At 45.3% G+C, this 12,684-nt stretch overlaps 1 protein-coding gene across 25 annotated transcripts in view; it reads left to right on the top strand.

Moving 5' to 3' along the window:
- CADPS (calcium dependent secretion activator) overlaps nt 1-12,684 on the top strand; it is a 211,808-nt gene that overhangs the window by 86,395 nt on the left and 112,729 nt on the right. For all 25 annotated transcript variants that reach the window (XM_027722983.2, XM_027722969.2, XM_027722966.2 and 22 more), the window contains exon 7: nt 11,697-11,808. In XM_027722983.2, coding sequence (XP_027578784.1) covers nt 11,697-11,808 — 112 coding nt within the window. The remainder of the gene's footprint in view (nt 1-11,696; nt 11,809-12,684) is intronic.

The following is a 12,684-nucleotide window of genomic DNA, read 5'->3' as shown; positions in this document are numbered from 1 at the left end:
AGCCAGGGGTTTTGTTTCAGATTGGTGTGCCATGTCCATCAGAGCCCGCTGTCTGACTTAAAAGAGGGACTGGAAGTGCACAGCATCCTTCCTCAGTGCCGTTCGGTCACCCTCTTCTTCTGGGAGATGGGCACTGAGCAGCAAAGGGAGAAGCCCTGCAGGAAGGGAGGCTGGCAAACAGGGATTTCTTCTCTGTCTGCAGAAGGGGAAAATCTGGTCTTTTCATTCAGGAATCCCCCGTCTCAGGCCCTGGAGTGTGAAGTGCTGCCCGTTGGCTTTGCACAGATAGGAGCATGATAAGAGCGTTTTGTTGCAGTCAGTGTTTTGCTGCCAAAATTAGTTGGGGATGCCCTGCACACTCCCCTGTGGTCAAATGAGAAAAGTCCTTCCGAGATGTATAAATTGCAAATAAATATTCCGTGTGCTGTAGAACTAATTTAACTCCACTGAACTAAAGGGGTTTAAACTGATGTGAGTGAGAGCAGAGTTTAGCCCATAATTCATGTTATGTATCTCCCAGTACAGCTGTTGGTGCTGTGCCTGGCAGGGCTGTTCCAGATAAGGCAAAGCTTAGGCACAAGAACTGAGTGGCTGCAGGTTTTAAGCAGGCATTCATATTTAGGTTTACAAGCTTAGCTAAGCCCTGTGTAAGCAAAATTCACGATGCTGGGTGAAAAACAAAGCAAAAGGAAATTTTAGGAAGTAGCTGCTTTTTTTTCCTTTTTTTCCCCTTTCCTCCCTCTTCTAATTGGCTTCAGCATTAAATATAAGCTGTGTTAATTACCCATACCAATTGACTTGCCTTTCCAGTTGCATGATTTCATTTCACAGCTGTGCAGATGTTTGCAGCTCTTTCTCCTTAGGAAACCTCCAGGAGACTTAGGAATGTGTTAAGGCCAGTGACTGAGCCCTGGGTACAGGTAACATCAGACACCATCACTTCTGAGGTGCAGTCCTCATCCCTGGAGTGAGTCTCTGAGCACAGGGTCAGTCTGCCCTAGGGCATCTGTTGGAGAAAGGTCTTCCAGGAGAGATTTTCAGCTTTGCTCTCTGTGAGTTAAGTGATGCTGCTGACAGTAACAGGGACAGGAACAGGAACTTCAGGGCGGTTGTTTTTAGCCCCTCTGTCTGAGGCTGAAAGGTACAAAGTGGTGTCCAAATCCCTGATAAACGATTTCTTCACTGACAGCTATTTAGCATGCCCAGGAGACAGTTTTCCAATGAGACTGTGCCTGACTTTGCACCTGGAGGGTTCTGCTGTTAGCTCGGTCTGACCTGCTCTTCAAATCCCCTTTTGTGTGTGTGACAGTATTTCCATAATGCTCCTGAGATTTATGCTGTGACGTTCCCTTTTCTGAAAATGGAGGCTGTGGACAAGTCATTAAGCACTGCAAAAACTGCACTAAAAAGTTATTACCCAGATGCAAGCGTGTGATCTATTATGGGAAGTCTTCATGCAAGTGATTTAATACCTTTTTTAATTAGGAATTCAGAACCTCTTCTGATGCTTACTCATAGCTGCTCTGCAGGAATGGTTCTTACCTTGTGGGGACAAAAATTTTGCTTTAGATTAAGTGGCTAAGTTTTTCCCCAGAGTAAAGGTAGACCCCACAGGATTCCCTTACTCTGACTGTTACCCAGACAGCCACACTGCTCTGAGCAGCCTCATGGACAGTTGTGGAATACTCTGCTGGGACTGTGGATGGTGATCCTGCTCCCGAAGGTCTCATGTGCAGTCCCTCCTCTCCTGTATTTTACACTAGAAGCTGTGTTGAAGAATAATGAAGGCTTGTTTCTGTGGACTTACCTCTTGTAGTTGGTTTTGCTGGTATCAAGTAAGTGCAAGCCCTGGCTGTGTTTTCCCTGACCTTTAGAGCCCACACAGCACTGCTTTCACATGGATTCTCTGGTGTCTGGTAAGGGTTGAGCTCATGCACCTTCTCTTTCACAGATGAATGTCTCTCTTTTCTCGCCAGCTGTCTAATTTCTTGAGTGTTCCTATGCACTTGGGAATTATGTATTCCTGTGATAGCACATACATTCAAATTTAAGTATTCCAGAAGGTGTGATGATGCCCAAGGCAATTTTCATCGACACCCGTCTGCTTCATCACTCCTATTCATGCAACCTTAAGATGGGATAGTAGAGACCAAAAGGACATTGAAATGAGATTGAGATTCAGTGAGCTGAAACAGTGCTAAATTAAGAGAAGGACTGCAAAATGCAAGTCCCAGGATACATTTAGTCATCTTGTTTATTGCTCATGGTTGGTGTTTTTTAAAAATAATTAAGCCATGCCTTAGTGCAGATTCTGCACGTCATTTGCCAAGGGAAAGGCAAGGAGCGAGACTTGTGAAAGGGCCCAGTTGTTGGTTTATTTATTAAGTGCTGTGTACAAGTAATGCACATTATCATTTAATGAGAGGTGCTGCTATTGCTGGTTGCAAAGCAGCGTAGGGAGATAGAGAACATGCTTTAAAGGATTGGTACTGCGCCTGCTCCTGTCTGGACAGTGATTTCTCAACGTTTTAGGTGTTCTTTCTGTGAAATGAAGGTAGAGAGGCCTGTTGGCTTTGTGAATGTGCTAAACCTCCCAACAAACCACAGCACTAAGTCTGAAAGTACTTAAAGGGAGCAATGTCCTCTTGTCACTGCATGCTGATGGAGAGAGGAACTGGATGGGCATCACCTGCTGGAATTGTCCACTCATCCCCACTGAACCAGGAGATTCTAGGATGCCTTTGCTTCTAGCTGTCAGAAGTTAGGCAAGGCAAATGTTATCCCAAGTATCTGGCTGGATTTGGGCTTTCTGTCTTGGATTCTGTCTTAGAAAAATATAGGACAGGAAAAATGTAAGTGGTGATGCAACAACAAGAGATGGTCTCGAACATCGTGTTCGTCTCTTTAGCTGATTTTGGAAAGGAACCTGGTGCTGTTTTCTGCTCTGTTTACATTTAGGAAATATTTCATTGCTCTCCTCTCCTGAATTTTATAAAGGAAGGTGTAGACTATGTTGGCACAAACCAGTAACCTGAATTTTCAGGCAGAGGATTTCTTTCTCCTTTTTCATGGTCTCTGCTTGTGAGATACTGAGTTTCTGTGAAGCTGGCAGGGCTTGGCCTTACTAAGTCCAAACCATGACCAGGCCTTAACCAGCGGCAGTCCTCTGCAGTTTGGTTTTCTTTCAGGGTGACAAGACTTGAGAGAAGTGATTAACCACTGAATTTAATTGTTCTGTGAAATGAACAGCTCTGGGGCTGGTTCAGTGGAGCATCTTTGACCAAAAGAAACTTTAATTAGCCTGTGGATGTCATTGCAAGACATTGCATTATGCAAGAAGTGTCACAGCCACAGACGGTAAATGCACACAGATGCATTTTGTGACTTAAACTCTTAACTTGTGCTGTATCCAAAGCAGATACACTGATGGAGCACATATAGTAGGCAGCCCTTGTAAAACCAATTATTCCTTCAGTTCAGACCTCCCAGTGAAACGATGCTGGGCTTTCGTTTCCGTTTCCTCCTGCTGAGCTTTTCTTCTCTAATTGTGAAAGTATTAGGGAAGAGCACAGAGCATTTGAAAAGCAGTCATCAAATCATGGAAAGTAATCACACTACTTGTTTTCCCTGTTAATACCCCAAAGATTTTGGTGAATGGCATTGCCAGAATTTCTCACCCAAACCGGCCGTGGGATTTGTGCAGTAGAACCCAGCCAGGGCTGCAGCAGTCCAGGAGGGGTATGTGGTCCTGGGCACGGGAGGTGAGTTGGGCTGGGTGCAGGCATGGCACAGGGACATCTCTGGGGCAGGAATGCCATCTCGTGGCCGTAAATAGCTATAATGTGATTAAATCCACCTCCCCTCCCTACTTCCTTCATGACACTTCCCCACTGTATCAGTCATTCTCAGGAAACGCAAATCAAGCTCCATATTTTCTGTATAGCAGAGATCATCCTTTTTTGGGTTCCTAAAGCTGTGCTGTCGGCCTCAGCAGCTCCTCTTGGCTGCAGTGCCCTGTGCTGGCACTGGAACGGGGTCTGTGGGGACTGTGTGTGAGCCACAAGCAGATCAAGTGCAGACCTTTGCAGGCTTTGCTTTGCTGCAGTCTCTGTCAGCTTTACCCTATTCCTTCTGCACTTTGCACACTCAGGCACAGATGTGATGCTCTCCAAGACATATTTCTCTCTCAGCCGGCAGTGTAGTGCTGCCGGAGCCAGTTTGAGGATGTGGGAGTTGCAGCTTTTGGAGGGAGAGGTGGTGCCTTTTATCAGCTGTCTGGTACTGCTGGCTGCATGATGTTAAGCAGAATGGTGTCTGTGTGGGTGACATACATTGTGTCTCAGAGCCGTGAGAACAGAAAATGGGCAGTCGATGAAATGCTGGACATTGGAACTCAGCTGCTGTAGGAGAAACCCAGTCCTTAGGGAATGTGCTGTCTCTGCTCACCTTTTGGATAACACCATAGTGCTTTCTGCAGTGGTGTTTTGGGGTAAATAAACACCCTTTTTGTAAGCAAAATATTTACCAATGGTGCTCTTTTCTTAGAAGAGTGGATGCTATATGCTCAGCAGGAATTAGGATGTCATGGGAAATGATGGATTCGCTCAGAGCGCCCTTGGGTTATCCCATCAGAGCAGGCATCAGTGCTCCATGCAGAGACATGGCCCTGCTCAGCATTCCATAGCTCCAGGGAAGGCAGGTACAGCTGCCTCTGCTGGCCAGTGCCAGGGAGATGCTGACTTGTCACTCACCTGCATGGGAGCAGCATCAGTGAAAGCAGAGTTTGAATTGTTACGAAGTCTGTGCAGCAAAGTCTAGGAGGAATCAAATCTGTTTGTGCTGTCACTCCCACTTCAGCTCAGCTTGTTCCGAGGGGATGGGACTGAAAGGCTGTTCTGGCAGCAGAAAGGGAGGAGAGGAAACAAATGTAAACAGAAATAGACTGCGTTGTCAATCTGCGTCTGATGTCTTTGGTTATCCTGTTTTGAAGGTGAGTAAACACATCAAACTTTTACTGTGGGAGGAATCCCAGAGGAGGCTCAGCAGCTCTTGGGAATCAAGACGTATTATGGATGCAAACCGTTCTTAATCCATTTCTAGAGGCACAACGGAAAGGTGCCTTTCTTAGCACCTGAATTGTATTTCCTAGCCCAGGTCATCTTTGCATGAGCAGAAACATAGAAAGTTCTCTGCATCTGTATGTATTCTTTGAGATTTTAATTGCACCCGCAGCAGTTACCTCCAACACCCCTCTTTAGAAGTGAAGACAGGGGCCCTTTTAGGTCAGGCATCATTTCATCTGCTTGCTAAATTGGGATAAGGCAAATTAAGGCCTAACTCTACTGACTATTAAATAGATCTCTCCTTATTGTAATAGCAGGAGCCCAAAGCAGGTGACTTGGGCACTTGTACATGATAGTACAGTCCCCTAAATTTGTGATTTTCCACAGTTGTGATTGGTCTCTTTTTTCAGTATCTTCTGATAGCTGAAGATCAAATCCTTTCCTCAGAGCCATAGATCCATTTGAGGCTCTCTACAGCATGTGAAATCCAAACTCAGTCCCAAAAAACCCACCAAATGGATTAAATAGCTTGGTATTTTGCCAATGGATGGCTGTGGTTGGTGGGAGGAACCAACACCTCCTTTGCTTCATCTGCAGCAAGTGCTTCCTGCTTTGTTTGGTGTCTTTACTCACCACCTTGTTTTGTTTCTGACTAAATAACCTTTTTATCTTTCAATATTGATGCTGTATTGCCCACTGGGTTATGTTTCTAGAAGAATTCAGCTGACCTCAATTGAGGTTTGTAGTTCTACTGCAGTAAGCTGCGAACGAGTTTGTAGCTATCCCCAATCCAGCATCCCCAAACTAGCAGTGATTTATTGCATTCTCCCACTGAAACAGAGTTGTGTGTGGAGCTGCACTCCACAGGTCTCTAGCTGTGTGACCCCAGCCTGTGGGTTTTCTTGCAGAGCCTAAAATTTTGAATTCTTCTATGCTTTTGGGTTTTTTCAAATCCCAAAGACACAAACAGAAAACATATTATCCATTGCCATTACCCGTGAGAGTTGCAAAGAGTACATATTTTCCCAGAGGCCTTGGGATGCCCTACTTCTGTTTCTTATGGCTTTGTGACCCAGCTGGTGCAGGTGTGAGCACCTGCCTCTGCCACGTGTCATGGACACATCCGTGCTGCCGCGTCCCTGCCAGTTTGGTGCCTCACCAGCACTGCTCCCAAAAAGGAGCGAGCTGTCTGCTCTCCCAGCACCTGCTTGTGAAAGGTCAGCACATGGGCTGTCTAGTTTATGGTGTTCCTGGAAGTTCCCAACTGCTCTTTTCATTTTTAAAAATGGATGTTTTCATCCCGGTGGGATTAATGCCGTCCCTGCATCAGGTTTTGCTGTTGACCTGTGTGCACTCAATTATAATGAACTGCAGCCTCAGAGTATGGGCAAGGGAAGTTCAAAGAGATCACTGGTAATGGTGGTGATCAGCCTCTAATTCATGTTTTTGAATGGCTGGTATATGTAAAGCGTTAGAGAATATAGCAAAAAGCTTTCCTGTGTGCTTCTTCATGTACTGTTAAACATGTTTTAAGACCATTTATTTTCCTCCTTGCTTGTGTCTCTAGAAACATGTAAAAAAGAAATACACCTTACCATTACATTAGAGGAAAAGGTGCACTACTCCATCAGCTGCATGAAGGTAGGTTAGCTCAGTGCCTGGCATGCTTCTGCTCTAACTCTGTTTTTCCCAGTGCTCAAGCTGTGGGCATACATGATTTATGGCCTAAGATTTAAGGATGTTTCCTGCAAAGATCTCTTCTGGGAGGAAAGGAGTGTGCTAAAGAAATAAAGCCATCATTTGCTAGACAGGATTTCTGGAAGAACTAAGTTGAGACTGTGTGTAGGATTTCAGTCTCCCAGCAATGAAGCGGGATGGGAACACTCCATCGTCAGAGCAGGATCCAGTTCCAGCAGGCACCGTGGCCAGGCACTGCAGTAAGCTGAAAAACCAAGGCTGGGTTAAAAGCATTGCACCACACCACGTGAAGCAGTCACTAAGCAAAAGGTGACTTTGCTGACCTGTATTTCCTCAAAGCACAGGCAGTGTCTGTCAGGCTGATGTCTGTGCCACCCTTGCGATGAGCTTCCCTTTACCAGCTGGCTCGGTTTGGGGACCAAACCATAAATACACCAGGAGGGACACAGACATGCTGGTGTGAGTGCCAGGAGGGACAAGATGAGGAATGTGGATGAAGAGAAGTGCGTGACTCTCCTGCCAGTACCAGCAGTGCACAGGGAGGGAGGCAGCCAGACCAGCTGGTCTTGTTCTCATGGGATCCCACTCTGACAGCAGAGAAGAGCGAGTAAGGTTAAGCTGGCCTTGCAAATATTGTCCAAGACATGGTCACATTTATTAAAGGCCTTTCAGCTGGACCTACATGCCCCTGCACACAGCCAGCTGGCTGTGCAGGAGGGTGGGGGATGCTGCTGCAGGTTTCAGTGGCTGTGCCCCTGCAGGGACGGAAGCAGCTGCTTGCTGTGTTCTGCCTTCCCAAGGACATGTTCCTGGCCTGGGAGGGGACAGGCACTGCTGCTGAGTCGATTAGACTGGAAAAACTATACCAAGCAGGTGCAAATCTGACCAACATTTAGGAATGTTATTCTGCAAGACTTTTTTACTTAAGTGGTGAATTTGTGGGAACAAGGCAGAAGGGCATCATCTTCAGCAGAGACCATCTGTCCCAGGAGACTGCTGTGTGCATTGACTGTAGTGCACACCTGGAGTGAACCCACTGAGGGAAGAGTGTAGCTCTCCTTTAGTAAACATTTTTACTTTCATTTTCTGATTTTTTCACTTTTGTTTCATGCAAGCTGGCAACCAAACCCATTTCAATAAATATATCTGGAGAGGGATAAAAGGTATCCTCTGGCAGTTTTGAAGCCCACGAGAACCGGTCATGGATCATGTTTAAATGTCAACCCTGTGGAAAGCACATGGCTTTCCAGCTGCTCTTGTGTTAGCCCACTGACAGGCTGAGCTGGTTAGCAGGGCTGATTCATGGCCCAGCAATATAACCCAGTTGTATTTGTTCTTTATTTATAGAAATCACAGGCCTCAGTGTTCTGGCTACATCAAGTTACAAGAGCAATGATGGAAGAAGAGTGATGTTTCAAATTAGGCAAGAGTTAAGCAGACTTGCTGGAGACCACAGTATACAAATGAAGAAAATTTAATGCATTTTCCTGGGTATTAAATGTGTATGTTCACTTTTAGGAAGGTCATGGGTGCTAAAATTTCCTGTGGAGGAACTTACATGCTAAAGTTGAACAGAAATTACTAAGTCAGTGTCTCTAAAGGACAGCTAAGAAAGTTAAGGATTAGGCCACATAAGTGGGATATCATGGAGAAAAGCAGCTGGAGTCAGAGAACCTCCTGCCTGCTTTCATGTGATACATGAGTGCAGTCAGGACTCAAGCAGGGATGCTTACAGGATTTTGCTCAAGCCTTATTCATATCCCAAGTAGTATGATAATCAAACATTGTAACATAGCAGCCCCATGGTGTTTTAATGTTTTTGTCTTTTTAGCTATGTGGTAATTTAACTTTGTAATTGCTGTGTCTGCATTTTGGTAGCCCTTAGAGGCCACAGCCAAAGATCAGCATGTAAAGCACTGCAGTTCCATAGGATGAAGACAGTTGTTTCTGCAGTGATCTTACATCAGGAAAGGGTAAGAGCTTGCTGTGGCATCAGCAGGAGACTAGTTGGTCTTACCAATTTTGGCCAGAAGTTCAGAAGGGCTGAGTAGCATCAAGCTGAAGGTTTGCCCGATCAGCAGCATGTCACTTGAGACAGCTGACAGCAGCTTGGTCAGAGCAGTCTGGCACCTGCATTGGCAATGGCATCACTGTCCCTCATGTGGCAGGGAGGACAGTGCTTGTGAGAGCTCCCAAATGTTCCTGAAATCAGACAGGTGAGCCCATCCTTCAGGTGCTTCGTGTTAAATGAGCCCATTGAGGTAATGGGAAACAAGAGCTGACCTTTGTTCCTTGTTATCCACTCCTATCCTCTGGATATGTGTCATTTTATGTTTCATTCAGGAAAAATTCTCAGCGCTTTGGGCTCTTTGGTCAATAACTGTGATGGCACCTCTAGGTGAATCTGTAGACACAAAGGCCACAGATATGATCTTATTTTGCTTGTAAAAGGGCCAAATTAGTACCTCTTTGCAGCCAGAAGAGTTTAACTGCTCATCCTAAGTTTGATACCTAAGCAGAAACCCTGGAGACACAAGCAGATCCTAGTGATACCACTGGAACAGCAGAGATGCCATAAATAGGGCGGTGATTCTAGTAAAGTCCCTGTGCACAGCAGCATTTCTTGATCAGTTCCAGGCTTTGGAATGCACTGGGCAGTAAGAAATGCTGGGCTGAGGGGTTCAGGTGGGATTCAGGTAGTTGATATGGTCTTGACTGAAAAAGTACTCTCAGGATTTTTCTGCTTGTGTGCTTCTTTTTTTGTGACATGTGTATACACACACACACACACATATATATATATATATACATGTAAATCTCCTTTTGGCCAGAATGACATTTATTTGTCCTCATTTGCAAAAGTTTTATTGCTTTGGAGCATCAGCACAAACTCTGTGATAGGATACGAGATAGCATGGCTACTTTGTGAGATTTGTCCAGAATGAGTCCCAAGACACTTTCCCAACAAATGAACTCCTGCAGTGATAACCTGCTTAGCGATTAAATATGGAAATTAAACCACTACACTGTTAGTCCCTCAGAAGATCCTAATACCTAGCTACCATCCAGAGCTAATTTTCTCAACAATAACTTAATACGCAGCCCAGATAAACTGGGTACTTAGATTGAATACAAATGATATTTCAGTGACATGAATTATGGCCTTATGCTGAACATCACTATGGCAACTAATGACATCACCACAGGCTCCAACCAGCACAAAACCCAACTTCTGATGGTCTCCATTTGCTGGTGCAGATCTTTTCAGGGCTTTTGGGGGTATGAATATGTAAGCGCCACAGTGTTGTCAAGGGTTTGCTATGTATGTTTACTGTCATTTGAAACATTTATTCCCTTTGTGGTTAATGTTGTTCTCATGAAGGAAACCTAATGAAAATTACTGTTTGTATTTGGTTAGTAACATTTGTTGATAACATATGGTCTGGGAATGCTTCAGCAAATAAGAGCTTTTTAATAGTAAACAGCGATATGAGTTCTATAAAGCAGATGCTGTCAAAGTACACAGCGTAAGGTTGGATATTTTCTTACTTTTGCCTCTTACCCAAAGCAAGATTATCTCCCTACTTTCCCTCCTGGTGATGATGCAGTTTTTTAAGAGAGAAAACATAACCTGTGACCTGAAACCGTGATTAGAAAATAAAGTTGTTTCTTGGTTCTTATGCTTGAAACAGTTACTATGTAGCTGATGGCTCACACATGAAAAAGATATATTATAGAGGACTTGACTGGACCTGTGGTGCTGTAGGTAATTTATGCCAAAGCTCTGCTCTCTGGCACTGGTAGGCAGTTTGATGCATCATCATAAAAGATGAAACATGTGGATCAGTGGCACCAGGAGAGAAAACTTTAGAGCAGAGCTGATAAAGAAGCTGAGTTTGTTAATCAGCTCTTCACTGAACATGCTCATCTGCTGAGCTCAGTTGGACGAGATTTGCTCAATGGAGAGCAAAGCATAAATTGATACTTCTGGAGCACAGAATGTGTCATTAATAGAGTGAGGGCAAATAGAAGTTGTTAGTGAGGTATGGCATAATCTCTCATCTGACTTGCAGCACTCTGGGTTGCAGTGTGTGTTCCACCACATCACTCACAGGTGTTGCTCATAACACCGTCCTGGCAGGGTCCCACATGGAATGCGTTCATGTTCTTTGTACACTTGGACAACTTGTGACTGCAGAAGCTTGGAGGTTTCCTTTAGAGACATGCATGTCTAGAGGGCATTTTCGCACACCGTGGGTCATTCTGCCTCCATAACACTCCTTTCCAAGCCATGGAATGACTCATGGAGTACAAATAGTAGGCAGTGGTCTCAGTTCATTGTGTGGTTGTAGAGGTTTCATCTTCCTGGCCACTGCCATCACATCCACAAGGAGCTGGTGTCCTGCTCCGCAGCTCCAGCAAACTAGGATTACTCCAGACATAACAGCTTGAATTTAAACTGGGCCTGGGCTGAGACTTGGAAGAGGACCTAGGTTAAATTTCAGTTTCTTCAAAAAAAAAACAAACCTCGCTATCAGTCTGGAAAGTAGAGGTTAATTGGCCACGAGAAGAACAGAGGCCTGAATGATTACAGACATCCTGGGTGCAGATGTCTTCAGTCCTCAACTTCTCTTGTGACTGCACAGGCTGGCGCTGCAGGAGACACATTGTTCTTTCTAATAAGAAAGTTCTCTTAAATTTGTTTTCATGCTGCTTCCAAATGCTCTTTTTTCCCCCCCCAAGAATCATCATGGGTTTTCCAAACATCTGTCCCACATTTCCCAAGGAAGATAATTAATGCCTTTGTCACTCACACAATCCAACCACTTCAGCTTGTGTCAGACAGGACATTTTGGATTAACCATTGCACACCCAAGCAGTGTTAGTGCTGACCTGCAGCTGAGCTGAACATCTCTCTTGTCTTTCTTTTCACAGCTGGGGCACCCAGGGAGACTTCACGACAACCCACGCGCTTCCTGCAGTGAAGGTGAAGCTGTTCACAGAGAGCACAGGAGTGCTGGCTCTGGAGGACAAAGAGCTTGGGAGGGTAAGGCGATTTTGAGTTTAATAATGTTTCCTTCTGGCCCCACTTTTCTAGAGAAATCTCTCCTGTACGGAAATATCTTTGGAGCACAACATGCTCTGCTTTTTTGCCAAGCTTCAGGAGGGGGGAAGAAAGCAAGCTCTGCACTGCTGGAAAGGAGTGCATCTCGCATGCTGTCTTTGTTGTGAGTTTTTAATGGCAGCATTTCAGTTGGCTGTGCCTGCTCTGAGCAAAGGCAGAGGATCTTGTGTGTGATATTGGCAGTCCGGAAAGCCTTAGAAGTTGCTTACGGAAATGGACATTCCTGAGGCAGAAAAGGGGATTATGCTGAAGCAAAAAGAGGGGATTTAAGTTTGGCAAGGGAGTGTTAAGCTGCTCTCCTATCTGCTGAGCAGCCGGTGCACAGTCTGAGCTTTTGAAAGCACTGACTGCAGTACTCACTGCAAAAGGTTTGGAACCCTGGGTTCCCTGGGGATGGTGGCCAAACTGGTGGCTTCTGTGGGGCTGGACTGGGGAATGAAACATGGGGTTTCATTGCTCCCCTCAATAGTGTTATAGCAAAGAGCTCAGATTCACAGGTTACTGGCCACAGAGCAAACCTTCCCACCCCATCTCTGCCCCTCGCCTGTGGCCCCTAAACCAGTGCCCTGGGACTGGTGGCCCTTCGTCGCTACAGCCCACAGCTCCAGAATATCTGTGGCTTTGGGACATTTCAGTTGTCTCCATGGATTTTTTCCAGCTGTATAATTTGTGTTGGCCTCAGGCATAAGTGACAGCAAACTCCCTGTTATGCCTTCCTCAGCTTCTCAGGCCGAGAGATCAGAATGGTAAAGACCCCATGAAAATCAGTTCAGGGTAAGAGGGCTCAACACGACCCAA

This window comes from Pipra filicauda, unplaced genomic scaffold (assembly GCF_003945595.2).
Source record: "Pipra filicauda isolate LSUMZ 115617 unplaced genomic scaffold, ASM394559v2 scaffold148_size1903560_pilon, whole genome shotgun sequence".
In the NCBI taxonomy this organism is placed as follows: domain Eukaryota; kingdom Metazoa; phylum Chordata; class Aves; order Passeriformes; family Pipridae; genus Pipra; species Pipra filicauda.
The sequence above is the reverse complement of the archived record's forward strand: the minus strand, read 5'-3'. Positions and strand labels throughout refer to the sequence as shown.